The sequence below is a fragment of the Panthera pardus genome, unplaced genomic scaffold (genome assembly GCF_024362965.1).
Source record: "Panthera pardus isolate Hobbes unplaced genomic scaffold, ASM2436296v1 HiC_scaffold_3, whole genome shotgun sequence".
In the NCBI taxonomy this organism is placed as follows: Eukaryota; Metazoa; Chordata; class Mammalia; order Carnivora; family Felidae; genus Panthera; species Panthera pardus.
Genome location: NW_026526876.1, coordinates 31,340,971 through 31,368,945, shown reverse-complemented (window position 1 = coordinate 31,368,945; position 27,975 = coordinate 31,340,971). Strand labels below are relative to the sequence as shown.

General features: G+C 50.5%; 1 protein-coding gene and 1 long non-coding RNA gene across 3 annotated transcripts in view; one reads left to right on the top strand and one right to left on the bottom strand.

The window, feature by feature from the left end:
• LOC109258241 (uncharacterized) overlaps window positions 1-27,975 on the bottom strand; it is a 90,427-nt gene that overhangs the window by 19,738 nt on the left and 42,714 nt on the right. Inside the window, exon 3 of one of the 2 annotated variants that reach the window (XR_002076257.2) lies at window positions 18,872-19,559. The exons of the other annotated variant lie outside the window; for it this stretch is intronic. This is a non-coding gene — a long non-coding RNA (uncharacterized LOC109258241). Of the gene's footprint in view, window positions 1-18,871; window positions 19,560-27,975 lie in introns of those variants that run through there. 2 annotated transcript variants of the gene reach the window in all.
• On the top strand, window positions 309-4,140 carry FZD2 (frizzled class receptor 2). The gene has a single exon (XM_053892904.1). It carries the CDS (start codon window positions 792-794, stop codon window positions 2,487-2,489), a length of 1,698 nt encoding a protein of 565 aa, XP_053748879.1. The 5' UTR covers window positions 309-791; the 3' UTR covers window positions 2,490-4,140.

Below are 27,975 nucleotides of genomic sequence, written 5' to 3'. Positions count from 1 at the left end.
GGAATAGGTGGGGTTGTAGGAGCAGGGGCGGAGGTAAGGATTTTAAAGTGGCCCTACGCCGGAGACCGCCTTGGCCCCCCAGAAGAAGAATGATCCAGGGCTGAGTGGCTTGAGTCTGCCGCAGTTCTGGAGAGTGTGTGTCTCCGGATCTCGCCGCCGCGACTCCGGAGAAATCCCGTGCTGGGCAAACAGCCCTTAATATAATAATAGCTTGTCTCTTTAAAAAGCAAAAAGGGGGGGGAAAGTTTTGTTGGCATCTGGTTTCTGATCTCATTATGTTGTGGTCGACCAATCCAGCCCTCGGGGCTGGTCCTGGAGTTTAAATCTGATTGGCCGAGAGCACATTTTGGGATGGTGCTTAGCGCTCGACGGGGCGGTTTCAAGGATCCCTTTTTTGGGGGGCTGAGAGGAGGGCGGGGCCGCTGGCGGGGGCCCCCTTGAAACCGACTAATTGGGATCGGAGAGGCCGAGGTGAGGGCTGGAGGAAGGCACAAAGGAGTCGCTGGGCGGAGAAGGGAGGGGAGAGGCGAGAGGAGGAGGAAGAAGAGGAGAGAGGGCAAGCAGCGCGCGGTGTCTCCGGCGGCTCAGTCGGACCGCGGCGAGCGAGCCGGCAGGCGCGCCGCCCCCCTCCCCCGCCCGGCCTCCCCAACTCTGCAGCCGCCAGCAAACTTTGCAAAGAGGCGCGGGAGGCGGCAGCGAGGCGGCGGCGGCGGCTGGGAAGGCGCGCGGTCTCGGGCCTGGGGGCGGGGGCGGGGGGGCGCCCGGGAGCCGAGTGGGGGGCGGCGGCCAGCATGCGGCCCCGCAGCGCCCTGCCCCGCCTGCTGCTGCCGCTGCTGCTGCTGCCCGCCGCCGGGCCGGCCCAGTTCCACGGGGAGAAGGGCATCTCCATCCCAGACCACGGCTTCTGCCAGCCCATCTCCATCCCGCTGTGCACGGACATCGCCTACAACCAGACCATCATGCCCAACCTTCTGGGCCATACGAACCAGGAGGACGCGGGCCTGGAGGTGCACCAATTCTACCCGTTGGTGAAGGTGCAGTGCTCCCCCGAACTGCGCTTCTTCTTGTGCTCCATGTACGCACCCGTGTGCACCGTGCTGGAGCAGGCCATCCCGCCGTGCCGCTCCATCTGCGAGCGCGCGCGCCAGGGCTGCGAGGCGCTCATGAACAAGTTCGGTTTCCAGTGGCCCGAGCGCCTGCGCTGCGAGCACTTTCCGCGCCACGGCGCGGAGCAGATCTGCGTGGGCCAAAACCACTCCGAAGACGGCACGCCCGCGCTGCTCACTACCGCGCCTCCGCCCGGCCTGCAGCCGGGCGCCGGGGGCACCCCGGGCGGCCCGGGCGGCGGCGGCTCGCCCCCGCGCTACGCCACGCTGGAGCACCCTTTCCACTGCCCGCGCGTCCTCAAGGTGCCATCCTATCTCAGCTACAAGTTTCTGGGCGAGCGCGACTGCGCGGCGCCCTGTGAGCCGGCGCGGCCCGACGGCTCCATGTTCTTCTCTCAGGAGGAGACGCGCTTCGCGCGCCTCTGGATCCTCACCTGGTCGGTGCTGTGCTGCGCCTCCACCTTCTTCACCGTCACTACCTACCTGGTAGACATGCAGCGCTTCCGCTACCCGGAGCGACCCATCATCTTTCTGTCCGGCTGCTACACTATGGTTTCGGTGGCCTACATCGCGGGCTTCGTGCTCCAGGAGCGCGTCGTGTGTAACGAGCGCTTTTCCGAGGACGGCTACCGCACAGTGGTGCAGGGCACCAAGAAGGAGGGCTGCACCATCCTCTTTATGATGCTGTACTTCTTCAGTATGGCCAGTTCCATCTGGTGGGTCATCCTGTCTCTCACCTGGTTCCTGGCGGCGGGCATGAAGTGGGGCCACGAGGCCATCGAGGCCAACTCCCAGTACTTCCACCTGGCCGCGTGGGCCGTGCCGGCGGTCAAGACCATCACTATCCTGGCCATGGGCCAGATTGACGGCGACCTGCTGAGCGGCGTGTGCTTCGTGGGCCTCAACAGCCTGGACCCGCTGCGGGGCTTCGTGCTGGCGCCGCTCTTCGTGTACCTGTTCATAGGCACGTCCTTCCTCCTGGCTGGTTTCGTGTCACTCTTCCGCATCCGTACCATCATGAAGCACGACGGCACCAAGACGGAGAAGCTGGAGCGGCTCATGGTGCGCATCGGCGTCTTCTCAGTGCTCTACACCGTGCCTGCCACCATCGTCATCGCCTGCTACTTCTACGAGCAGGCCTTTCGAGAGCACTGGGAGCGCTCGTGGGTGAGCCAGCACTGCAAGAGCCTGGCCATCCCGTGCCCGGCGCACTACACGCCGCGCATGTCACCCGACTTCACCGTCTACATGATCAAATACCTCATGACGCTCATCGTGGGCATCACGTCGGGCTTCTGGATCTGGTCCGGCAAGACGCTGCACTCGTGGAGGAAGTTCTACACCCGTCTCACCAACAGCCGGCACGGCGAGACCACCGTGTGAGGGGGTGTCCCTACGCCGCCGCGCGTCCCCAGGCCACCCGCACCGCGCTTGCTTCTGCCCGGGGGGGCCTCCTACAGACTCCTTATTTTATTTTTTTAAATAAAGAACAATCGAAACCATTTCTTTTTTAGGTTGCTTTTTAAAGAGAATTCTCTGTTCAACACCCCCATCAGGTTTGTAATTAAAACTGTAAATAGTCTGTAAATTTAATTATATATTTTCTATTTAAAAGAAAAACGGAGGGGGGGGGGCGCGGAGAAGGAGCAGCAAGGGGCGCCAGGGCTGAGGAATGAGGGGAGGGGGCGTTTAAGGGGGCCCTCGCCTTTCTTCGGTGCCCTTGCAAACACCATCTCCTACTTGGGTTAGTGTTGTGGTGTTTTGGCAGGGCTGGGCCTGCTGGAAGAGGTGTTTGCCGCGAGGAGTTGGAAGTTGGTTACATTCAACTCCCAAAGCCAAATACGTGAGCCTTCTCGCTGACGCTGGGCCTGTGGAAGCTGTTGGGTATTTTTGAACAAGACTCGGATTCTTCTTGTTTTATTCCCTTTCCCTTTCTCTCCCCACGTGCCCTGTCTCCTTCACTCCATCTTTGGAGCACTCCTAAAAGAGATGAAGACGTGCGGGGTGGGGGGAACCCAAACCCGCCAGTGGGACGGTGGGGATGGATAGGGCGAGATGGGGTGTGGAATGACCCTCACCCCTGTGGCCTGCTCCCCTGCAAGCCGGAAGATCTTTCTCCTCTTTGACTTTACTTCTTTTCAGCTGGCTGCCCCCAGGCGCTTGGAGTGGGCAGAAAGTGCTTTGTAGTGCTTTGTGAAAAGTGTTTTGAAACAAAACCACTCCCGACCCCTCACCCCCACCCCACCCCACCCCACCCCGCTGCTACCTTGAGTATCAATCCTGACTGCCTCCATTTTCAGGGGGAGCGTTAGTTCGCGAAAGTCAACCGTTTGGAGATGCCCTTGCGTCTCTCCCCCGTCTCCCCTGTAGTCGGCTCCTTCCGCGGCACCCCCTCAACTCCCCCAAACCGAATATCTTCTCTCGCATTCAGATTAGAAGTTTGCGGGTTGGTTTGTGTGTTCTGTGTGGGGTTTGGGTTTTTTTGTTTGTTTTTTTTTTTGTTTTGCCTCAATTTTCCTCCCCAAAAGCAATAAAAATGGGTTGGGTTGGAGGGAGGGGACTGATGGACTGGTGGGATTTTTAGTTTTCCTTTAACAAAAGACGTTTCTTTTCAAACTTGTCCAGAAAGGCCCGGTAGGGAAAGGTGGGTATCTTTGCTTTGGAAGGAGGCTCTGGGCAGGCTCTTTGTGCTGTGGGGGTGGGGTTGAGTGTTTACATGACATTCTATATCACAAGATTGATAGAATGTTTATAACAGATGTTTCTTATCTTCCCCCTAAACCCCCCCCAAATAAAAGGCAACACTTTTCTTAAAGTATTTTTGACGCTGGTAAGAGAATTGCCGTATCCAATACACATCATTTCCCTCAACTATTTGGAATATTTTAGAATTTTAATTCCAAAGGACTGAAGACCAAAGGGTAGGGTGGAACAAGTATGCCACATAACTCAGTTTTTCACCATCGCCTGTTTCTTGATAATAGTGCAAATTAAAAGCTAATAATCATAATAAAGCGCATTTAATTATCTTCTAGAGATCTAGCCCTTTAATTGTATTTAACAGGGTTGTAACATTTTATTAGTTTAACCAAACCACACCCCCTCTTTCCCTCTCCCCTTGGCCTACTTGGTTGGGGGTGGGGTGGAGAAGAGGTTCCCTGCCCCCAGACCTTGTTTTTTTAGCTAAATGATGATGGGGGAAATGGTGCCTTACCACCCTTTGTTGGCAGTCTTTGGGACAAGGGAGAAAGTAAGTTAGAACCCCTACTTCGATGTGTTTGTGTGTGTTAGTTTATGTTGGGGGAGGGGATCTGGAAATGTTTGGTGGTAATTGAAGTCGTATGTTGGGCTTTGTTTGGAATTGTATGAAGCCTGGGGATTTCAGCAGAGCCCCCTTCCCAAAATATATAACCTTCCCCCAAATGGTTTGTGCGGGTGGTCAACCTTATATGTTAAAACTAACTCTTTCTCAAATGATGATGTGTGTGAAGGCCCAACATGAGATTCTCTCAACTATCAAAGAAGCAGGCAGGGGAGTCACTCCCGGAGCTCCGTTTCCTGCAAAATTCTAAAGGAACCCCGCAAGGGCTGCAGGAAAGAGTTAAATTACAAATTGTGAGTGCCTCTCCTGGAAAGAATGGTGAAGGGGGGGGGGGGGGGGGGGGTTGCAGTGGCTGAGAAGGAACCCAGTGGAAAGAGGAGAACTGGTCTCTTGAAGATTTGGGTAAGAGCCCATCCTGCATCCCCCCCACCCCCCAAGGCCCAGGAGCCCAGCTCTTAGTGCTTTGGGTACATTTGTCAGTGGACCCTCATGCTGATAGCAGGAGCACTTGGTGGCCTAACAGCAATGATCTCTTTTCCTTCCCTGAGTGGGGGTGAGAGAGAGGGAATTTTGGTAAAGACTGTTCTTAACCCCCTTCCCTGAAAGTCTCCTGCCAACGCAGAAGAGGGCCCAAGAAAGTGGAAAAAATAGGTTTTATGGTGGGGGGGGGGGGGACAGGGTAGATGATAATGGCCTCCTTTGGACAGGACAGTTCTAGATGCCCTCCCCTTCCCCAAAGGCCGGGGAGGGGGGCAAGGGCTAATTACCTTATGGAAAGTAGTGGGGAATGTCCCACCTGGCTGCTCTCCTTGCTTTAATGAATCAGCTCTAGGAGGAAGGGAAGTGTTACCCCAAAGTGCAGGGAATTTAGGAGAGACCGTGCCTGGAGCAGAGACCCAAAGGCAGATTACCTGAGCTCACTGCCATATCTGGAGAGGGGTCTCCACTGCCTTGATTGGAAAACACAGTTAAACACATGGGCTCGGAGGCCTGCTTTTGCAGAGTTCTGGGCCACCCTATGAGTAGTTGTAAGTGGGTTGAGGCCTCCCTCTGGAAGAGAGAGGCTTTGTCTGGTGGAGGGTCAAGGGCCCAAAGGAAGACCTTTCACCTGAGGCCAGTCACATCACAGACGCAGCTGCTTTCTACCTGCTCTCCCACCCTCACCCCATGCCACAAAGGAGCAACAGGCTCTCTAAGTTCAGGGCATTTCTCCTCCAGACTCCTCGATCATGGATCAGACTTTGGCTTTTCCACACCTGCTCCCAGCCTCCCCTCCTAAAGATGGTTCTATTAGTTACAAACCCATTGTCCTTTAAGAACTAGCCGCAGAAGAGGACAGTAAAGTTTTCTAAGACAAAATTCTTCTGAACATCCCCAGAGAATGAAGATCACTAGGATCTGGGGCTGATGACTTCTGTATTATAGGGTGTTGGGGCCCTAGATCTGGGCTGGATTCCAGAAGTGGGGAGATGCCATCCCAGGGTGCCATGGGGCCCATGTCTGGGGAAGCTGAGCCCAGATTCTGCTATTTCGGAGGCATCGTGCCTTTGATCATCTACCTGCTCGCTGTAGATGGTCCCTTCTTTCTCTGGACTCCCCTTCCTTTCCTCAAAACGAATTCTAAACTGGGGCCACTGACCCATCTGAGAACCTAAAAAATCTTTGGAGCTTTTCCTGGGAGAAAATGGGCAGACTCTGGTGAACAAACAATTTTGCATGTAACTTTAGGGGGCTGGTGAACTCTCTGTGCCCCCCTCCATGGCCCCATCCCCAAGCTAGTTTTCCAATTCCTGGTTTAGACATTTTCTAGTCCTGATGACTGGGTATCTCCACTTCTTCAGTGGGCATCCTTCACCTTCTTGGGGGAACTCTGGTATTCCCTCAAGTGTCTAATCACTTATGTTATGGAAAGGTTGGGGGGGGGGAGTTCAGGAGGGAAAACCATCAGGTCTACAAAACCAGAAACACCCCCAAACCAGATTATTCCCTCATTGCTGCCTCTCTGGAAGGTAACAGATTATCAAGTGCAGCAGAGTGGAATGAGTGTGTAAATACCTTTGTTGTAGAGGGAGAAAAGCAGGCAAAAAAGAGACACACAGGCAGATCATGACAGAGAGTACAGACTTTGGCATGAGACATTGCCAGCTATGAGCCCTGTGGAAGTCTCCTAACCTCTGAGCCCCTGTCCTCATCTGCAAAAAGGTGGCTGTACCTGTCTGGCAACTTGCCATGAAGATTATATCAGATGGTATACACAAAGCCAGCACATAAAAGTTCAATAAGTTGTAGCATCTCCCTGATACTTAGGCTAATTCCTAAAAGAATCGTTAGATCAAAGGATGTGCATTTCTTCAGGGCTTTTTACTCTATTGTTGCTGATAATTTTAACAAAACAGAATGATTTCCTGTACTCCCAGGTTTTGCACCTGACTCTGGGTTCGAGCTCACAGTCTAGAGGCTCCTGGGGGTGGTGGGCAGTGTTTTTCTCCCGGCCTCTCCTCTGATTAGGACAGAAATGTCTCACCCGCCTGAGTGAGCAGGGCACACACGCAGGCGGGCTCTCTCTCCAGCCAGCTTTGAAGCCGGCTAATTAGGGCTAGGGCTGTCACAGCTGGCTTCCCCTGCGCCTCCCCCCCCCCCACCCCCCTGCTCTGCCCCATCCCCAGCCTCACTGCCTGAGAGCCCCTCCCCAGCTGCCTTGCCTTCCACTGCAGGCTTGCAGCCTTTCCAAACCATCTGGGCAGGGCCCGGATTTGATGCCTGGAGAAAGGACAAGATGGGACTTGGGACATGGAACAAGCCCAGAAACTATTGATTGAGTTCAGAGAGGACTGCCTGTGGCCCAGGACCCTCCTTATTCCTAATGAAGCCTGGGGAGGGGCCGGCCTGGGCTGAGGGCTGAGCCCTGGGCCCTTTGTTTGAGAGCCAAGCTTTCTGAAGGCTCCAGCCTCCCAACCTGGCCCTTATAATTAGCCCCAATCAGAGTGTTTATGTAGGGGCCTCGTGCGGAACTCAGAGCCCCATGATTTCATTCCAAACCTGGAGGAGGAGGGGCAGGAAAGGGATTTGTGCGGGGACATGCAAAAGGGAGGATGGGGTAGGAAGTGTTGAGAAGGAGGCCTGGGGTGAGGGGAGGGCAGGAGGTCCTGGAGCTGGGAGGACAACCACTCTCCTTTTGGCCATTGCAAGGGTCAGGACCCCCTCCCAGGGTCGCTGGCGCCCTGGCATTGCGACCCTCGGCTGGGGCCTGCACGCCTTCTGGGCAGGCTCTGTGGGTGGGTGGGCTTGTGCCAATCGGAAATGGCTTGGATATAATTAACCCAGCTAATCACCAGCCTCAGCCCGCTGGGAGGGGAGGGTACAGCCCAGAGCCCTGGCCCCCCCCAGGAAGCGCCAGTCTCCCGTTCTTCCTCTGACTGGGGCCTACAGTGTGCCAGGCTCTGCAGCTGCTTAGGATAGTGGAGTCAGAGGGTGGGCAAGGAAGGGATGTAAGAAGGGAGGGTGCTTAATTCTCATCTCTCTGGCCTCACCCTCTAGGGGGAATGTGACAGGGAGTGGGCCTGAAGTGGCCATGCTGTGTGTGGGGGTGAGCACAGCAGCAGGAGTTGTGGGTGTGAGGGAGGGAGTACTCCCAGCCACTGCTCCCAGGTGGCGCTGGGTGTGACCCACAGTCCTATTGCATTTCCCAACTGGTCTAGGTCTCTTAGGGAACTCTCTGGGGTGGGATGTGGCTTGAAGGGAATTCTGTGTACTGGGTTTAATGTCTTTTGGTGAAAATCCTACAAGGCCTCCAAAGAGTGTCCCAACTCCCTCCCTCCCTCAGCAACTCAGCTCAGAAGGCTTTCCAAGGTCTGGATCTGGCTCTTAGCTCTCCAGTCTCACTTTCCACTGTCGTCCCCTATACTCCTATGTGCCATCCTCTGGAACTCTTGTGTTTTCAGACCAACCATGCCCCGTGATTTTGCATGTACTGTTCCTGTGGCCTGAATGCCTTTCCCTTTTCCTGGCTTTACATATTAACTACTGTTGACTCAGAATGTCCCTGAAGTCAGGTGGCCCCTCTGCAGACAGCCATACCCCTGGCCAATCCTGTCCCCACACTGTGTTCTCAATGGTCACAGCACATCACAGTATTGTTTGTCATTCCTTTCTTGACTACGACCTCTTTGAAGGCCTGTGTTTAGTCTTTTCTCTCTCTCCCTGAGCCTAGCAATACGCCTGGCACATAGCGGGTGTCCAACATCAGGCTCCGAGCCAGTCTCCTTGGGCCTGAATCTGGCTTAGCCCCTTGCTAGGTGTTGACCTCTCTGTACATTATCTGTAAATGGGAATAGTAATAATACTTACATTGCAAGACTGGTTGGAGAATTCAATAAACTAATTCAAGTACAATGTTTAAAGCAGTGCCTGGCACATAGCAAGTGCTTAATAAATGCTAGTTAAGCTTATTCGTTCATTGCGTTGGCTCAGTAGTTAGTATTTTGTGTGTTCAGTGCTTACCACAAGTCAGGAACTTGCTAAGCTCTAGAGAGGCACAAATTCAGTCCCTGCCCACATGGAGACAACCATCTAGTTTAAGCGAATGAATGGATAGATGGTACTTTTGTGGTGCTTCTGAGTTTTTAATGTTTTGTTAAACAAGCTCTCTAAATAAGCGTTTGAGAATGTGTCCGTGTTCAAATATCAAATCATGATGTATCTATTTGGATAGTATAAAACAAGTAATGAAATTGGACATAATCCCTTATAAACTTAACATGTGTAATGTGTTGTTTGGAGCACATGAGAAAACTTGTCTAGGACAGAGGGTCCTGGAAGCCTCTTTCTTGCTCAATCTTCACTGCTGAGAATGCTAAAAAAAATTTTTTTTTCCTACCAGACAGAATCATTACTCTTATACAAAGATACAATAAATACATCAAAATTTCCATTTGACTCATCAATTAATGAAGTAATCAGCAAGATGTTCAGGAGAATCCAAAGAACCGAAAGATATCTAGGCCATCAAGAACATTGAAACAGGGGCGCCTGGCTGGCTCAGTCAGAAGAGTGTGTGACTCTTGATCTCGGGGACATGAGTTCAAGCCCCATGGTGGGTGGAGAGAGTACTTAAAAATAAAAGTGTTAAAAAAGACAGTGTTGGGGCACCTGGGGGGGCTCAGTTGGTTAAACATCTGGCTCAGGTCATGATCTCACATGATCTCGCCGTTCCTGAGTTCGAGCCCTGCATCAGGCTCTGTGTTGATGGCGCAAAGCCTGCTTGGGGTTCTGTCTCTCCTCTCTGCCCCTCCCCTGTTTGTGCCCGCTCTAAACAAACAACAAGCAAACTTAAAAAGAATGTTGGAATAAATTTGCTTAATGTAAAACTGGGCAATATTCACTGGGTAATATCAGTTACATCTTCACCAGACACGGTTTACATTTTATGGACAAAAATAGTGCCCATGATTACAGTTGCCGGAGTTGTAAAATAACTGAAAGACAATAAAACTCAAAGATAACCTGCAAGGACACGCAGTAGTCTTCGCCGCCCCCCCCCCCCCCGAGTAATGTTTTTAACCATTTCAAAGTCTTTCACAATTTTCCTTGACAAGAAGTTCTGAACTCAGATACCTCAAGATGACCTGAGCCATGCAACCCTTCTGATCAAACAGCTTTTGTGCCAGGAGGGGGCCCATTTCCATTCAGAGAGAGCTAGAAATCTCCCGGCCCTCCCAGGGTTGGCACAGCCTTTGTCCACCTAACCTTCTCCACTCTTAGCTCTCTGGCTTCTCTCCCTTGTTTTCCTCTCCCACCTCACCACTCGCATCTCCCCCAATTATGCAGCCAATCCTTTCAGCCTCCTTGTGGTAGCCATCATTTACAGGGGACATTCTATGTGCTAGACACTGTGCTAAGCACTATACATTCATAATAGCATTTAATGTTCAAAAGAACTACGAAATGAGTGCTGTCTTTACCTCAAATTACAGCATATTAGAGCAACTGAATTTCGTGGAAACAGCTGTTCAGAGGGCATCTAGCCAGCCCAAGAAGAGTACAGGCAGTCAGACTTTTAACCACAATACCAGAAATAGCAAATGGGGTCATTTCTCATGCCAGCTGTAATGCTTGGTAGTGGCTACCCAGGAGCACTGTGTTAAGATGGATTCCGAGGCTTCCTCTTGGTTTAATGGGAGATAGTGCTGGAATCCACTAGTGATGTCTGTCATGGTCAGAGACTCAAAGAATGTAAAGGTTGGCACCTATACCAGATAAAGGTCAGGCTGACTTTATACTATATCATCTCCTGCATCATCTCCTGAACATTTTTGTAACATTGCTGATGGTGGCCTCTCCTTCTAAGGCCCGAGCCCTGAGCCCTCAATGTCTGGATCTTAATGCCAGTTTTCTAGGTCTTTGTTACTCAAAGTGTGATTCCATCTGCTTTCTACCCACCCCCCTGCCCCCTAGCAGTGCCAACACCTGGGAGCTTGTTAGAAAAGCAGAGTCTTGGATCTGACCTCATACTTACCGAATCAGAAGCTGCATTTTAACAAGATTCCCTGGGGATTTGTTTGCACATTCAAGTGTAAGGAGCACTGGTCCAGGGGACCTCTTTTCTCAGCTGCACCTGCCCCCACCTCAGCAGCCAGAATCATCTTCCAGGAAGGTGCTGGCTCAGGTCCAGGTCTGAGTATTCCCTACAGACCCTAACACTTAACCCAGCAGAACCAGGTGTGTTTACGGACTATTTCAACTGAGGCTTGAAAACTTTAAGACATCCTCTTCCACACTGGAAAAACCTTGCAGGATTCTCTGGCTTTTCCCACTAGGAATGTGAGTGCCTCTGGGTCTGCTGGCCACACCTCTACAGCTCAGCGCCATGTCCTTTCCTGTTTTCTGAGACTTTGCAGAGTCTCTCTAGGGCCTCAAGAATCCAGCCCCAACTTTCCACCCTAGCTTTTGAGACCTTCGCCCCTTCTCATAGGGGCTCAGGGAGTTGGGGTGGAATCAGGCAGCACACAGATGTGGAGGAGGAATAGTTGCTGAATCTGGGAGCAATAGCTGGGTATTCAGCCATTGGTTCAACCAGTGTTGAAAACTATTCTTTGCCAGGCATGGGGGTACAGTGAAGAATAGAGCATGGTCTCTGCTCTTGAAGAAAGTGGCCATATAAGCAGATGATCACAATACCATGTGATACAAAAGACAGACACTGTGGTTGTTGGGAAAAAGACAAGGGCTTTCTGTGCAAAAGGAACCCCATGGCCAAAGCCATGGAAGAACATGGCGTAGTCAGGGAACAGTGAGAAGTAAAGCGTGCCTGGAACATAGGATGAGTGTAGAGGAGAGTGGCAGGGCTGATCTAAGTGAGGATTTGGGTTGAGCCCCAGCAAAATTTCAATCTCACGCTAGCTTGGCCCTGAAACACACATCTGAGCCACCCCTGCCCGTTCTCAACAGCAGATCTCATTTCTTTACTGACTTGAGCCAATCAGAAGCAAGAGCCATGTACACACACACACACACACACACACTCACAGATACACACACATGGTCTCTTTTTAATCAATGACTGGATCCCATCCCTACTAATGCCCTCTTTCACACCAATAGGAGTAGGAATAATCAGTGAATTTCCTGGTAAAGAACTGTAGGGCAGGACTTGGGGTCTCCCTGACCTAAGACATGGCTACAAATGGAGGCAGCCTTGGCAACATGTATGTACCAGACCTGTGTGACTGTGTGTGTGTGTGTGTGTGTGTGTGTGTGTGTGTGTGTGTGGCTATACATGTGTGAGTGTATACATGCATATCTCTAGGGAGGAGTGTGAACTGTTGCCTTGAAGGGAGAGATAATCCGAATTCCTTGACAGAGAAAGAGGGATAGGTTGGTCCATTGACATCCCTGTAGGATTCATATGAGAAACTTCCTTGGGGGTCAGAAAGTGAGGTGGCTATAATACATAACTTCAGATTATTTGGCTCTCCTATTGAGAGGTGGAGTCTGTGTCTCCTCACCTTGAATATGGGCTGCTTTGACCAGTTGAGTATGGTGGAAGCGATGCTACATGACATCCCAGGCTGGGTCACGAAGACCCACGTAGCTTCACCCTGTTCATGGGAACCCTCACCCTCAGGATTCCTGAGCTGCCATCTAAGAAGTCAGGCTTTCCAGAGACCACCATGCTAGAGAGGCCACATGGAGGTGCTCTGGTTAATATGTCTAGCTGAGCCCAGCCTTTCAGCCATCCCTATTGACACACTAGTCAGGTGAGGGAAACCATCTTAAATCGTCCAGACCAGCCCACCTAGCAGCTGAATATCACTAAATAGCCTCAACGATGCCTGTGGAACAGGAGAATCACCCAACCAAGCCTTATCCAAATTCTTGACCCATAAAATTATGGGATATGATAAAATGGGTGTTCTTTTAAGCTACTCAGTTTTGGGGTACTTTGTTATGCAGCACTAGAGAACTGAAACAAATGGATAGTAATAATTCAGTTAATTAAGTACTTGCTATGTATCTGGCATTATTCTAAGTATTTGACATGCATTAATTCATTTATTCCCAAGAATGGGCTGGAAACCAGAGCAGTTAAGTAATTTTTTCAAGGTAACAGCTTGTAAGTGTGATCACTTAGACCTGAACTCAGGTAGTCTGACACCAGAGCTCATCTATTAACCTCTACCTTATACTGTAGAATAATAGAGATTAAAAGGCTCTTCAAGATCACATGACTGGGGGTGCCTTGCTGGCTCAGTCAGTGGAGCACGCAACTCTTGATGTCACTGTTGTAAGTTTGAGCCCTACACTGGGTGTAGAGATGACTTAAAAATAAAATCTTAAAAATAAATAAATAAAATAAAAATATTTAGGGGCACCTGGCTAGTTGGAGGAGTATGTGACTCTTGATCTTGGGGTTGTAAGTTCAAGCCCCATGTTGGGTGTTAGAGATCACTAAAAAAAAAATACAAAAGAATCTTTAAAAAAATCATATGACCGAACCCCTTTATTTTACAGATAAAGAAGTAGAGCAACAGGAGGGTTAAACAAATAGCCCTGGGATCCCACAGTCTCTTTGCACCACGTCAAGTCCAGATCCTACGTCTGCTGACTCTCAGTCTAGGGGGAAAAGCAGAATGGGACATTCTTCTATCTCAACATGCCCTTCCTTCTGGACCACCATACCTGCCTTCTGTCTCAGGGTCACCATACAAAGTCCTTGATTTCAATCTCTGCCATTTACCGTACGTGTGTAAAAATGACTAGCTTCCTCTCAGGACTTCTGGGTACACAAATGCATGGGTGTGTGCATACACACATATACATCCATTTTCATCAGAGCTAGGTAAAATTTTTGTTGACTCCATCTCAGGGGTTAGGATTTTTGCTTTCAAAGGTATTAGGCTGGCTCAAGATCCTGCACTAGGAATTTCTCTGGTCCTTCTCTTTTCCTCATGTCGTTTAAAGTGGAAAAACTGCGTGACTGCATGTGGTAGGCAGCTTCTGGGTTGGCCCCCAGTGATCCCTGCTTCCTGGTGTTCACGTCTTTATGTAATCTCCTCCCTGCGTGGTAAGGGATTGAGGCCTGCCAACACCCATGTCAGTGAGTTTGGAAGCGGATTCCCTTCCCCCCACTCTGTTCTAGTCAAGTCTTTGGATGAGACCCCAACCCCAGTTGGCAGTTGACTGCAGCCTCGCGCGATTTGTTGGGCCAAAAGCACCCACCTAAGCTGTGCTCGCCGTTATGACCCACAGAAACTGCAAGATAATAAATGCCTGTTGTTTCAAAATACTTAGTTCTAGGGGCCCCTGGGTGGCTTAGTCGGTTAAGCATCTGACTTTTGATTTCAGCTCAGATCATGATCTCACGGTTGAAGAGATCAAGCCCCGCCTGCGTCGGGCTCTGGGCTGACTGTATGGAGCCTGCTTGGGATATTCTCTCTCCTTCCCTCTCTCTGTGGCCCTCCCTCTCTCTCTCAATATAAATAAACATTTTGTAAAAACCTTTATTTTTTTTAATGTTATTTTTGAGAGAGAAAGAGAGACGGAGCATGAGCGAGGGAGGGGTAGAGAGAGAGAGGGAGACACAGAATCTGAAGCAGGCTCCAGGCTCTGAGCTGTCAGCACAGAGCCCAACGCAGGGCTTGAACCCACCAACCGCGAGATCATGACCTGAGCCGAAGTCAGATGCTTAATTAAGACTGAGCCACCCAGGCACCCCCAAGAATCTTAAAAAAAACTTAGTTTTAGAGGCGCCTGGGTGGCTCAGTCGGTTAAGCGTCCCCCTCTTCATTTTGGCTCAGGTCTTGATCTCACCGTTTGTGGGATTGAGCCCTGTGTCTGCCTCCATCTGACAGTGTGGAGCCTGCTTGGGATTCTCTCTCACTCTCTCTCTGCCCCTCCTCCACTTGCACATGAGCATGTGTGTGTGCTCTCTCTCTCTCGAAATAAATAAACGTTAAAAAAATTTTTTTTAAATTGGGGCGCCTGGGTGGCTCAGTCGGTTAAGTGTCCGACTTTGGTTCAGGTCATGATCTTGCAGTCGGTGAGTTTGAGCCCCACGTCAGACTCTGTGCTGATAGCTCAGAGCCTGAAGCTTGCTTCAGGTTCTGTGTCTCCCTCTCTCTCTGACCCTTCCCCACTCACACTCTGTCTCTGTCTCTCAAAAATAAACATTAAAATCATTTTTAAAAATTTTTTTAAATAAAAATACTTAGTTTTGGGTAAATTTTTTTTTTTTTTACACAGCAATAGATAACCAATGTACTGCACATTGAGGAAATTCTAGGGTACAGATGATGTAAACAGTAAGAGACAGATATAAAAGAATTCTTTCCTTGATCAATCTACTTATTCACTCATTCTTTCAATACACTTCTACCTGCTTTGCCCCTAGGAATACAAAGATGAATGATACCATTTCTACCACAGAAGAGCTTCCAGCCTAGTGGGAGAGGCGAACTTGTAAATGGATTCTTAAAATGTAGTGATAAATGCAAATAGAGGAAGGTCCGGAGTTTCTGAGCAACCCAAAAGAGGGATAAAAATAATTCTGCCTGGCTTTATGAATAAAGCTTCATTGAGAGTACATTTAATTTGGGTTTTTGAAAAAGGGGTGGGAGTTTTCCAGGAAGACAAGGGAAGGAAGAGCTTTCCAGGTAGTAGGATCTACATTTACCTGTACTGAGAGGCCGAGAAAGCCTAGTATGTTTGGGGACTCACTGGTCATCCCATGTGGCTGGATTTTTTTTTTTTTTTTTTGAGAGAGAGAGAGAGAGGCAGAGAGAGGGGGAAAGAAGATCCGAAGTGGGCTCTGTACTAACACCAGTGAGCCCTATGTGGGGCTCAAACTCATGAACCATGAGATCATGACCTGAGCCAAAGTCAGACACTCAACTGACTTAGCCACCCAGATGCTCCCAATGTGGCTAGATCTCAAGAGTACTAAGTGGCAGGGGAGACTGGCAAGGTAGGTTGACTAATCAAGGTACTTGGTGCCAGCCTCAGATTTTTCGTTTTTATCCTACAGGAAATAACAGGTAGAGGTGTTTAAGCTCAGTGAGTACTGTGATCAGATTTGTGTTTTAGAAAGAGAACTCTGGAGGCAATAAGGAGGATGGCTGGAAAGAGGAGTCTAAAGTCAGAGAAATCAGGCAGGATGCTGATTCTGATCCAAGAGAGGGGTCAGATGAGGCCTAGCCCAAGCACTGTCTGTCAAATCGAAAGGAAAGTGAAGGAGGAAGCAGCTTGAGGTTACCAGCTGGGATAATTGGATGGGTGAGCCATCATTCACCAATGGAAGGAATAAAGATAACATGCAGATCTGAGAGTAGAGAATCTGTTAGGATCATGTAGATTATGCTGCAGTAATTAATAACTTCGAAATCTCATTGGCTTAATGAAACAAAGATGTGTTTTGTTTTCTCACTCATACTGTAGGTCCTATGTGGTCCACAGGGGTCTCGACTCCATACGGTCACTCAGGGATCCAAGCTCCACCATCTTGTAGCCACACCACCCACAACAAACACATGGCTCCTTTAGTCACGTCCTCAGTTACATGACAGGAGGAGAGAGAGACACTAGAGAATTGTGTACAGGGCTTTTTATTACCCCAGCCCAGACATGATGTACGTTGCTTCCATGCACATTTCATCGGCCAGAACCAGTCTTATGGCCTCTCCTAACTACAGAAGTTTGGACAGTAGAGGGGAGCACATAGAATACTTGGTGAGCATGATTTTCTCTGTTTATTACAAGAAGGTAATAAACTCAGTTTTGAACGCATTTACTTCAAGCAGAAGATATCCGGTAAGCATTTGGAGATGTGGTCCTGACATTCAGACAGGAGTTGAGAGCTTGAGCTGTAGGTTTGAGCACTGATCTTGTCCCTGCCTTCTGGAGGGTTTATCAGTCAATCAATCTGAGGGATGGCGGCCTGCCTACACCCAAGCAAAGGGCAATGATAGCCGACCTCTCAATGGATTGGTGAACCGACACAGGTAAGGAGTGCACGAGAGCAGCAAAGTATGGCAGATCTGGGGAGAGAGGCACCAGGCAAAAGAGAGAAGTCGAGAAGCGGAGGTAGGCAGGGGGCAGATAGTGGAACGTTTTAATGCCAGGTCAAGGAGCCCGGACTTTATGCTGTAGTTATAAAAAACCACTGGAGGCTTTGGAGAGAGAGGGGACAGATAGATGTGTGAAGAAGAGATGGGAACATTTTTTGGATTACTTTCCTCCCTTCAGTGGAAACCAGGCTCCTCACTTGCAAGCACATAATGCGTACACACACACACACACACACACACACACACACACACCCCTTTTTCTGCCCAGATCCCAGATCCCACTTCTGTATCATAATCCTAGATGATAACTCCTTTATCACTGTTACCAACTAGGCAATTTATGTGACTATCTGCCCACATTATTCCTTCCTCCCTTTTTTCCTCCCTCCCTCCCTTCCTTCCCTTTCTATTTTTACTGAGATATAACCTAGAGTGAAATGCACAAAGTGCATGTTAAGTATAGATTAATGAATTTTTACATGTGTCAACACTCACATAAACACTGTTTAAGATATAGGACACTTTCTTCCAGTGAGTTCTGCTCTAGAGGCAACCACTATTCTGACTTCTATCACAATCAATTACTTGTGTCTGTTCAAGAACTTCTAGCAATGAAATAATATAAAATTCCCTTGTTTGTATCTAATGGCTATGAGGTCCATCCACATAGTTGAATCCTGGTCTTATCCTGAGCTGTTCCAGCTTTTAAACCAACTTCCTATCCTTCTCTTTCCCTCTCCTCTTCTTTCTTCTTCCCTTCTTCCCTTCCTTTCTTCCATCAGTATGTAGAAAGTACCTTTGCAAAGGTGCTAGCGAAGCAGCAGTGAGCAATGCAGATTTGGTTCCTGTTCCTTTGGAAGGGTATGTTCTAGTGGGAGGGCGAGGGGAAACCCCAGGTAATTACAACACAGCGTGATGAGCACAGTGCTAGTCAAGTCTAGGGTGCTATGGGAATTCACAGAAGAGGCGTCAAACCCCAACTTTATGGACCACGGAAGACTTCCTGGAGGAAACAATATCTAAGCGGAGACCTGAATGATGAATAGAGTGTTGTGAGCAGCCGCCTGTGTAAAACCTGCAAGGCAAAAGAGGAAATGGTGCTTTCAAGGAACTGCAGGAAGGTCAGAGATGTTCCGCTCAGCTGGAGCGCAGAGTGCAAAGTGGGAAGGGGTGAGGCTGTGGGGGCTAGGTGGGGCAGATGCTGAAGGGCTTTGTGAGCTCTGCTAAGGAATCTAAACTTGAAGGTGTTGTGGGCCGTCACCGAGGGGTTTTCAGGAGAAAAATGACACAGTGAGGATTTGGTTTCTTTTGTCTATTAATAAATTTGACTTTGAACCGATTTTTTTAAAGTCTTTCAGTTCTTTTAATTTTTATTTATTAAAAAATTTTTTTAAGTTTATTTATTTGAGAGAGAGGGAGAGAGTGCACCAGCAGGGGAGGGGCAGAGAGAGAGAAGGAGAGAGAGAATCGCAAGCAGGCTCCACATTGTCAGTGTGGAACCTCATGAGGGGCTCAAACTCATAAACTGTGAGATCATGACCTGAGCCGAAGTTGGACGCTTAACCGACTGAGCCACGCATGCACCCCCCACCCAGTTCTTTTTTTTAAAGTTTGTTTGTTTTTCAGTTTTATTTATTTAAGTAATCTCTATACCCATGTGGGGCTCGAACCCATGACCTTGAGATTAAGAATTCCACGCTCTATTGGCTGAGCCAGCCAGGCGCCCCCTGAATCCAATTTTTAAAAGGCATTTTAGGGGCACCTGGGTGGCTCAGTGGGTTGAGCGTCCAGCTTTGGCTCAGGTCAAGATCTTATGGTTCGTGAGTTCAAGCCCCGCATCAGGGTCTGTGTTAACAGCTCAGAGCCTGGAGCCTACTTGGGATTCTGCGTCTCCATCTCTCTCTGCCCATCCCCAGCTCATGCTTTCTCTCTCTCTCTCTCTCTCTCTCTCTCTCTCAAAATAAATAAACATTAAAAAAATTTTTCTTTTTAAAGGCATTTTAGTTTTTGGAAAGGTACGCACATGGTACCAAAAGGTGTATCACGAAGCACAGGTCTCCCTGGCTCGTCCGTCTCCCACTTTACCAGCCCCCCATAGGTGATCTCTCTGTCTGCAGTGTGGAAAGCAACATGGTAACGAAGCAAGAGTGGAAAACGGAGAACTTCTAGGAAGCTATTGCACATTCTAGGTAAGAGAGGACAGTAGCGGTGGTGGGAATGATTTGAAAGATGCTTCGGAAGCAGAAACAACAGCACCTGGGCACAGATTAGAAGCAGGGGTGAAGGATGACAGCCCAGGGAGGAGGACAGTGCCTTTCAGTGAGCCAGGGGGAACAAAGGGGAGCACAGGGAGGGGAATGTGGTGGACGGTCTGCAAAGAAATGCCTTCTCCATTCGGAGCCTTTCATCTAGTTTTCACTCTCCTTGAATCTGGGTGGCCTTTGACTTGCCTTGATCAATAGGATGCAGTAAAACTGATGTCCTGATGGTTCAGGTGTAGGTTTTAGGAGGCCCGCCACAGCTTCCACTTTGGCGTCTCGGAAGCCAGCCACCATGTGAAGCGGAAGCACGCTGCAGGAGAGAAAGAGGCTACTCAGAGAGGGAGAGAGACACTCTGGAGGATGAGAGACTAGGCAGGAAAGAGAAGCACCCCCATCTCTCCCTGCCACGTTAGCAGAGGCACCAGACACATTAGTAAGGCCACCTCAGATGCTCCAGGCCCAGCTGAACTTTCCCCGGCCAACACTGCAGGGAGCGGAGGCAAGCCGTCCACACCAAACCCTGCCCCAACTGCAGAATCGTGAGCACATAAAAGATTGCTGTTGTTTTAAGCCACTCAGTTTGGGGTGGATTGTCACCCAATAGATAACTGAAAGAAGTAGGGAGGGATGGGGGAGAGAGGGTATAAGTTCTGCATCCACGGTCTTTCCTTCTTTTCATTCTTAAAATCCTCAGTGTCCCTGCGAAATACCTGCAGCTTTATAATTCAGCTTTATAATCTTCCACCTAGAAGGTTCAGGTGTCTTGGTCTACTGTTTCTCCAGTGCCCACATCAACAGCTCTGAAACCCAACTGCATGTTGATTACTGTTTCCTTGGGTCAACCTAGGGTTGGTTCCAATTCTACCTTTGTTTCGGCGGGGGGGGGGGGGGGGGGGGGGGGGGGGAGGAATTTGTTTTTTCTAACATCATACCCCAGGGAGAAATGTTATTTCTCTGTATTCCTCATTTTCTAATGCAGGGCTAACTGTGAAGGATAGTTGTTCACTAAATGCCAGACGAATGACTAATGAGGCTCTCTTGGAGAGAATCCTAAATGGGGTTCAATTCCTAACTTCCTGTTCTAACCGGAGGCCTTCAGTTTCTCCATTTATGCGAGAAGGTCTCACCGCACTCCTTCCGACTCATGTACAGTAATGAATTAAGGGGCTTCAACGTTGTCAGAGAGCCATCCGTCTGTGCCTCCATGGAGAAATGGCTGGGCCCAGGAGGAAGCAGGTGATGTGACACAAGCGGGCGTGGGGACAAAGACCCAGAGAGGTCTATGTTCCTCAGCAGGAGAGGGGACGTGTATATTTGCTGCATGAGGGCGAGAGGGTGACTGACCCCATGCTCCCTGTCTCAGTGGCCCTCCTCTGCCCTCACACGGGACTGCCGCCAAGAGCTGCCAGTTGGGAGAACCTGCCATCACTCCCCTCCTCTGGATTGCCTCTCCAGGGAGACTTGGGTACCCTCCATGCAGTCCCTGTTGACTGCTCTTGGTGGCCTGCCCAGAGCCCATTTCTCCACAGGTCTGAGGAGATGGGCATCTTCCCTGTAGCCCCAAACCCAGTTCTAGTGACAGTGGAATCTAAGAAGGAACTCAGAAGACACTCTAGTCTAACTTTCCCATATTCAAGATAAGGAAACTAAGGCCCAGGTCAGGGAAGTGACTTGTCCAAACGCCCCAGCTGGTTCATGGCAGAGGTGAGGCCAGCACCCACATTTCTCAACTCCCAAACTGGTGCCCTCTGTTGCTTACACGGCCTCCCGCAGGGCTCTCCCCTCTCTGACCTCCCTTTCCTTTTTACTATTCTTTCTCTTCTCAGCCTCTCTCCAGCACATGCCCCACGTAGGGACACTTCCAACAGGGGAGGGGGTGGCTAGCAGGCAGCCTGTCCTAATGGATGTGGGACATACAGAAGGCAGATGAGGTGTGTGCGCTCCGAACATGTCAAGCAGTGCCACTTAACACAGCTGCTCAGGCTTGGGCATCGATACACATGCACACATGGACAGTCACACACCTCCTTTAGGGTCACCTATGCTTTCCACCAGTCCCCCCAGTCAGATGGACCCTGGCACAAAGTCAAGTCACAAGACTCCTCACCTGGCCTCAGCCCTTGGTGTCCCACAAACTAGCTAAACTGGTGGCACCTGGGTAAGGACAGCCGAATGACCCGTTCTGGCCCTTGATCCAGAGATGGGAAAGAGAAGACAGGTTCAGAGCTGTCATCAACGTGGCACATATTTATGTACTTAGAACTCCTGCCTCTGGGTCCCTAAATGTCCCTCCCTGAGAGGATAACGGGAGGGTGAGGACCCCACTTTCCTTCTTCTTTCTGCTCCCTTTGCTACCCCCCTCTTCCCGTCTTGATAAGAATCTGTTTGAATGAAGCTCCTGCCAGGCCATAGATTCCATCTGAGACACAGCTGGATCTCTTAAAACACAAGGGGAGATGTTTATCTTTCCTCCCAGCTCTGTCCTGTCACCTCCTCCTGGGCATTGCCAGCCAAGGGCACCGCCTGGTGAGACAAATTAGGTAAGTCTGAGCTGGGCCCCTGGTACCTACTGCTAAGAGGGTAAGCAGTGCTGGGGGAGGGGCGGGCCACAGAGCCGAGGGGGAGGGGCGGGTAGGGCGGGAACTGAGACGTCCCTTCAGAGTTCGTTCACCTCTTCCCTCCTCCTCTGCTCCCCACTCCACCCCACCCCCAGTCATTCCAATACCCCCCACCTCTGGAAAAGCCAGATTGGGATTCGATCCCCAGCCAGTTGCCGGAGTTCCGGAGCAGCTGTCCCAGGCTTGGGAGGGGGAGGGGGCCAGGAATGCTGGAGCTGAGGCCTGGGCCGCCCCAGACAGAGCAGGCTCTGAATTCTGGGAATGTTTGTGCAGCTGGAGCCCATTAGGGGAGGGAGCCGCGCCGCTTATTAATCCCAGCCTTGTTCCCCGGGAGGGGCCAGGGCCCTGCACACGAGTGGAGGGGGACGGGGCTCTGCTGCAGGAGGCGGCCCCCAGCCCTCAGCCCCCTGCTTGGTTGAGACTCCATCAGGAGCTTGGAGATCTGGGGCCCTGTGCCTGGCTTGCATGGTGCACATGTGTGTGGGGAGGCGAGTGTGGAGGGGTGGGTGTGGGCACAGGTAAGGGGCCTGTGGGGGGGGGGGGGGGACGCGGTGAGGTTCCACAGAAGTGCTCCTACCTGGGGAGGCGGGAGGCACACGGTGGTGCTGGGAGGGGGTGCTGTGTACTCCTCAGGGATCCTCACCTGCCCCTCAGAAGCTCCTCGCTGGCAGGCACTCTTACAGCAGGAGAAGAGAAGGAGGTCATGAATTCCTGTTGGCTTAAGTATTTGAGTATGTGCACAAAGAGGGCTGAGCAGTGAGTGGGGAGGCAGCCACAGGGGCCACATCCTGCAGCAGCTCCAGGAGTGGCCATTTAGTAACGTGAAGAGCACCTCCGGGAGTGGTGCAGTGTGTGACCTGTGCAGCCACACACAGTGCTCCGGGTGTAGGGAGTCTGGGGGCCTGGGTTTAGTTCCAAGCTAGCACTGCGGATAGGGTGGTGCACTGAAACTGAAACAAAGGGCCTGGCCTGGGGTCCCCGTTCTACAGACTAGCTGTGGGGCCTGGGATACATTTCTTAGCTCCTCGGAGCCTTGCTTCCTTTATTGGGATAGGGTCTGTCCTATGTGTCTTATAGGGTTGTTGTACAGATCATGTTCCTTTGTCTCTGTATCCATCCATCCATCCATCCGTCCCACAAACTTGATGGCTACTATATGCCACATATTCTGCTAGTGACCAGGGCCTTAAAAGTGAATAAGGACATTGACCGTTAGAAGCTCATCCTTAATAGTATGGGGTGGTGTGGGGTTATCACATACACGAATAGAGTGTAATGTGGCAAGCTCTAACCCTGTGTCATGGAGACTGGAAGAGGAAGCAGTGCTAGCCAGCCCATCACAGGTGTGTTCTTAGGATAACATGTATGAAGGTGCCCTGTACACTATATGGCCCAGCACAGTGTGGAAAGAGGCCGTGGCAGGATCCTCTGAGACAGAACTGAGGTCTCATTGTACTTACTGGCACATCTCCAGCTGGGGCTGGGGCTGCTGGATGCTCAGGGTGATAATATCAGAAAGTTCCAGAATGAACTAGGACTTTGGTAGCTTGGGAGCTGTGACAGAAATCCCAGAAACCCCTTTGAGGGCCAGGGAGGAAGGCTCTAGGACCAATTCCATAGAGAAGGTTAGCTTTATTTTTGGGGGAAGCTTTTTATTTTTTTAACGTTTATTCATTTGAGAGAGAGAGAGAGACAGAGGATCCCAAGCAGGCTCATGCCGATAGCAGAGAGCCTGATGCGGGGCTCAAATCATGAGATCATGATCTGAGCCAAAGTCTGACACTTAACAGGCTGAGCCACTCAGGGTAACACCACCCCCCCCCCTTTTTTTTTTTTTTTTTTGTGAGAGTGAGGGTTAGCTTGGTGCCTTTGCTGAATTTCATCCTGGGAGATGGTGAGGAGGGAATGGGGCAAATGGGAGAGGGAAAGTCAATAAAGGGCTGGGCCCTTGGGAGCTTTGGAGAGGGGTCATCTGCCTCAGCCATCCCCAGAAGCCTCTGCAAACAGGAGGAAGGAAGGCCTCTCCTCTCACCCCCAACCCCACAACAGTCCCTGAGTTCACAGGGTCTCCAGCTCAGGTAGAGCTCCCTTCAAAACGTCAGAGAACTTCCCAGGAGGGCTGCTGGGACAGGAACCATAGAACACCAAGCCTTATAATTACTCTGACAAAAATTTAGGATCTTGGGATGGGCAAGGAATGGGAACAGTTGTCTGAGAATTCCCAGGTCATGCCTGCAAAGTGTTGGCCCCAGTGGCTCCAAATGGCACCAGCCATTTCAGGCATAGATAGCCTCTGAAGTGAGTACTCCTGTCCAAGGGGCTCACTGCTTTTAGGTTCCAGGCCACATGTCTAAGGAACTAAACAAGGGCTATCTCTGTGGAACAGAATCAGAGAGGTGAGTAGGAGGCCCACAAAATTCTGGAGGCTCAGTTCCTGCCTTTGGGGAACCCTAGTCTAAGACGGGATACAGCCCCTGCTCTCAGGAAACTTGTGTTCTAGTGAAAGGGAGACATCATTTGTTTTCCAGGACGAGAGATATAGCCTTTGTCCTTAGGAAACCTCCAGTCTGCTGATGGATCTCCATCTAAGATACAAAAAATTATGGACATGGGGCGACTATGAGACAAGCTAATGAACCAAGTACCAGTTATGGGCAGTCAGGAGTAGTAGAATGAATGATAGGGGAGAAGAAATATGGAGTTCGCTATAGGAAGCTCCTAGAGGAAGAGGGTAAACAATAAAGTAGACTACAGTCAGTTGGGGGAGAGCACGTTTCTCTGTAGGGATGCCCCAACTATCTCTCCCGTCCTGGGGAGGGGTGTGAAATGTCCAGGCTGCACTAGCTGATCCCTAATACCCCTTTCAGCTTTAACATACTAGACTTCCTGGCCCCAGCCCTCTCACCCCTGCTTCCTCTCCCTCAGAGCCTCCCCCACCCCTGCCCTTCCTCTCCGCCTTCCATTTGGTCTCTCCTGAGGCAGGTGGTCCAGCCAGCTGCTTGGCCTGTGTGGAGATGAGATCCCACCCACAGTGTGGGATGGCGTTCAGTGGGGGTGGGCTGTGACCTGAGGAGCTGACAGCTGGGTTTGGGGCTCAGGCAGGGGCACAGGGGTGAGGACATGGCTTGTGGCAGCTTTTCCCAATACCCTCAAGTAGGGGAGATTTGTGGGGAAGGAGAGAAGGGTTCCAGGGATGTCCTAGATTCCAGCTGTGGTGGGTCTGGGTCCCTTTGTGGAGGTCTGGGAGGGCCCATCAGGGAAGAACAGGTTGAACTCTACTTCCCCTGAGCTGGGGGACACTGGGGCTAGAGTTGGGCCAGGCTGGGTGGTTCCTGCAGCTGCTGGGCGTGCTCCTTGGGAAGGAGCTGGGAGGTGGGGGGCAGTGTGGATTGGAAAGGACAGCTGGGTCTGCCAGGAAGCCTGGCCTGACATCCCTCCTGAGACACTTCCCCTCCCTCACCCTACACATGTGGGCCATGATGGGGGGGGGGGCGGTACTCTCCACCCCAGAACAAGAGGTCAGACAGTGACCCGGGAGAGCTGAGAGCCGGGACTAGGCCTGAGGGAGCTGTGTTATTTCCGTCTCAGCACCTTTCCATCAGAAAGACTTACGGGAAAAGCGCCTGGGTCACATGGAGTACCCAGCAATAGACGGTGGCTGGATGGCTGAATGGAAGACTCAAGTCCTGTTTTCACTGATTCAGCCGAGTACCCCCCACCAGTGATGCCCTCTGTATCACTGGTTCTTAAACTTTAACAGTGTCTAGGAGTTACTTGTTAAAATATAATGCCATGAAGTCCACCTCACTTCAGAGATTTTGATTCAGTAGATCTAGAGTGGGGGCTGAGAATTTGAAGTTCCTGCAAGTTCCCAGGTGGTGCTGACGCTCGGGTCCCAGGCCACGCTTCGAGTAGGATACTACTCCTTCTTTCTCTCTTTCTTCCTCAGCTGTCTCATCCTTCTCCCATCCCCTGCCTGCCTGCCTGCCCCTCCACCCATCAAGCACAAGCCAGCTCAGCTGTTAGAGGCGAAGCACATGGTGGGGGTGGCAGAGGCCAAGGTCAGACTCTCCAGGAGTAGAGCTGGGCTCAGCCTGCCTTCTTCTATTGAACCTAGGCCTGGCAACGTACTGGGGTGAGTCTCTATCCCTTCCTTGCTTCTCTTCCCCAGCACAGTGACCTTCAACCTGGGTGTCCCTGAGGATTCCATATGTGGACCAAGCATCACCTGTAGAATAGAATTTTCCCACCAGGTCTGTGTGTTAATGTTTTTCAAATATGTATGGATGCTGTTGTATGAAAAAATATATACTCATTTAAAAGTCTTAATGAATTTATACTTTCTTAACTTCAAAAAGTTACAAAATACATGATACTTACAAAGCATTTTGGCATTTTGTCAAGATGAATGATCCTCAACATAGCCTACGAGAGTGTGCATGATTTGTACAGGCTGTTGCCCCAGCTCCATTCAAGTTCCCCCTCCTCACCACACAGGCCTTAGTTCAATTGCACAAATTGACCTAACTCCCTCTCCTCCCTCTGGCCTCAGGGCCTTTGCACATACAGTTCCCTTTGCCTACTACAATCCAATAATCTGTCTCACTTCACAATCCCTTCCACTCCTTAGCCTGGTTAACTTTTACTTTTTCTGCAAATCTAGGCTAATCACTTCCTTAGCAAATCCTTCCCATCTTTCTGATCATGTCATTTCCCCCTTTAGAGGTTGTCACAACACGTATATATATGTGTATTCCTCTGTCTGTAACCCTCAAGGTTGTTTTAAGTTTACGTTATGTGTGTCACTTTAATTTCTGACTTCCGTATCAGTGTGAAATTTCTGTGAGGCAGAGTCCCCTTGCTTCTTCTGCTTATTGCCCACTGTTGTAGCTCTAGAGCCGAAAACAGTGCCTGGCACTAACAGGGTACTTAATAAACATATGGTTAATGATGCAGTCAACTAGTCAGTTGACAAATAAAAGATCCCCTCCATAGCTGAAGGCAACAGCCAGAGAACTTTGCAGCCAATCTGGCACCCAAAGACAAAAGTGGAAAACAATCCATATAAACAAAACAAAACAAAACAACAAAAAACCCTCCAACGACTGCTACACCTGTACTGCTCCTGATGGGGATTTTCTGACCACTTGTTCTCATTGGTACACCATAGTTTTGGCCCCTTCTGTAGAGGTGGGAGAGAAGCAGAGGTGACTGGCTGGCAGCCAGAGTAGTAGGAGATGGGAGGAAGAGGGAGAAATTGGAGAAGAGCAGATGAAAGAGAAGGGAGAGAAGAAAACAGGGGGAGGGGCACCTGGGTGGTTCAACCAGCTAAGCCTCAGACTTGATTTTGGCTCAGGTCGTGATCTCACGGTTTGGGGTTTGGTTCCTGGGATGGAGTCCCTTGAAGGGCTCTGCACTGGCAGCATGGAGCCTGCTTGGGATTCTCTCTCCCTCTCTGTCTCTCTCTCTCTCTCTCTCTCTGCCCCTTCCTCGCTGTGCATGCATGTGCATGCACACTCACGTGCTCACTTGCTCGCTCTCTCAAAGTAAATAAATAAACTTATAGAGAAAAGAAAGGAGGGCAGGAGAGACAGAGAAGAGAAAAAAAGGATGTGAAGAGGAGAAAGAGGACAAACCTCTCCCAGGACAAAGTGAAAAGAAGACAATTTCCAGAGATCAGAATAGGGTCATAGGGTGGAGCCAGAGGGGTGTCATTTGACTGCCTTGCTTTGTGACCTCCTCCTCCACGCTCAGCCATCCCTTCTCTCTTTCCCGATCCCCAGCTCCCTCCCCGTCTGCCCCAGGAGCTGGGCTAGTTTATTTTCCTTGGGAAGGCTTCCTGAAAGGGGAGCCTGATTTGCCTGACACATGAAAAGTGTCTCAGACTGCCGTCTGACCCTTCCCGCAGAGCCCCAGCTCCAGGGAGTTTGTCTGACATGCAGTCACACACGTGGACACACACACACACACACACACACACACACACAACCTGGCACATGGCGCACACATGCCCCCGGGGAACCCAGGGTGAGGCTAGGAGTTGTGTGAGTACAAATGTGTATGTACACAGGCACCCCCTCACGTGTAGATAAGATGCAATGTACAGGT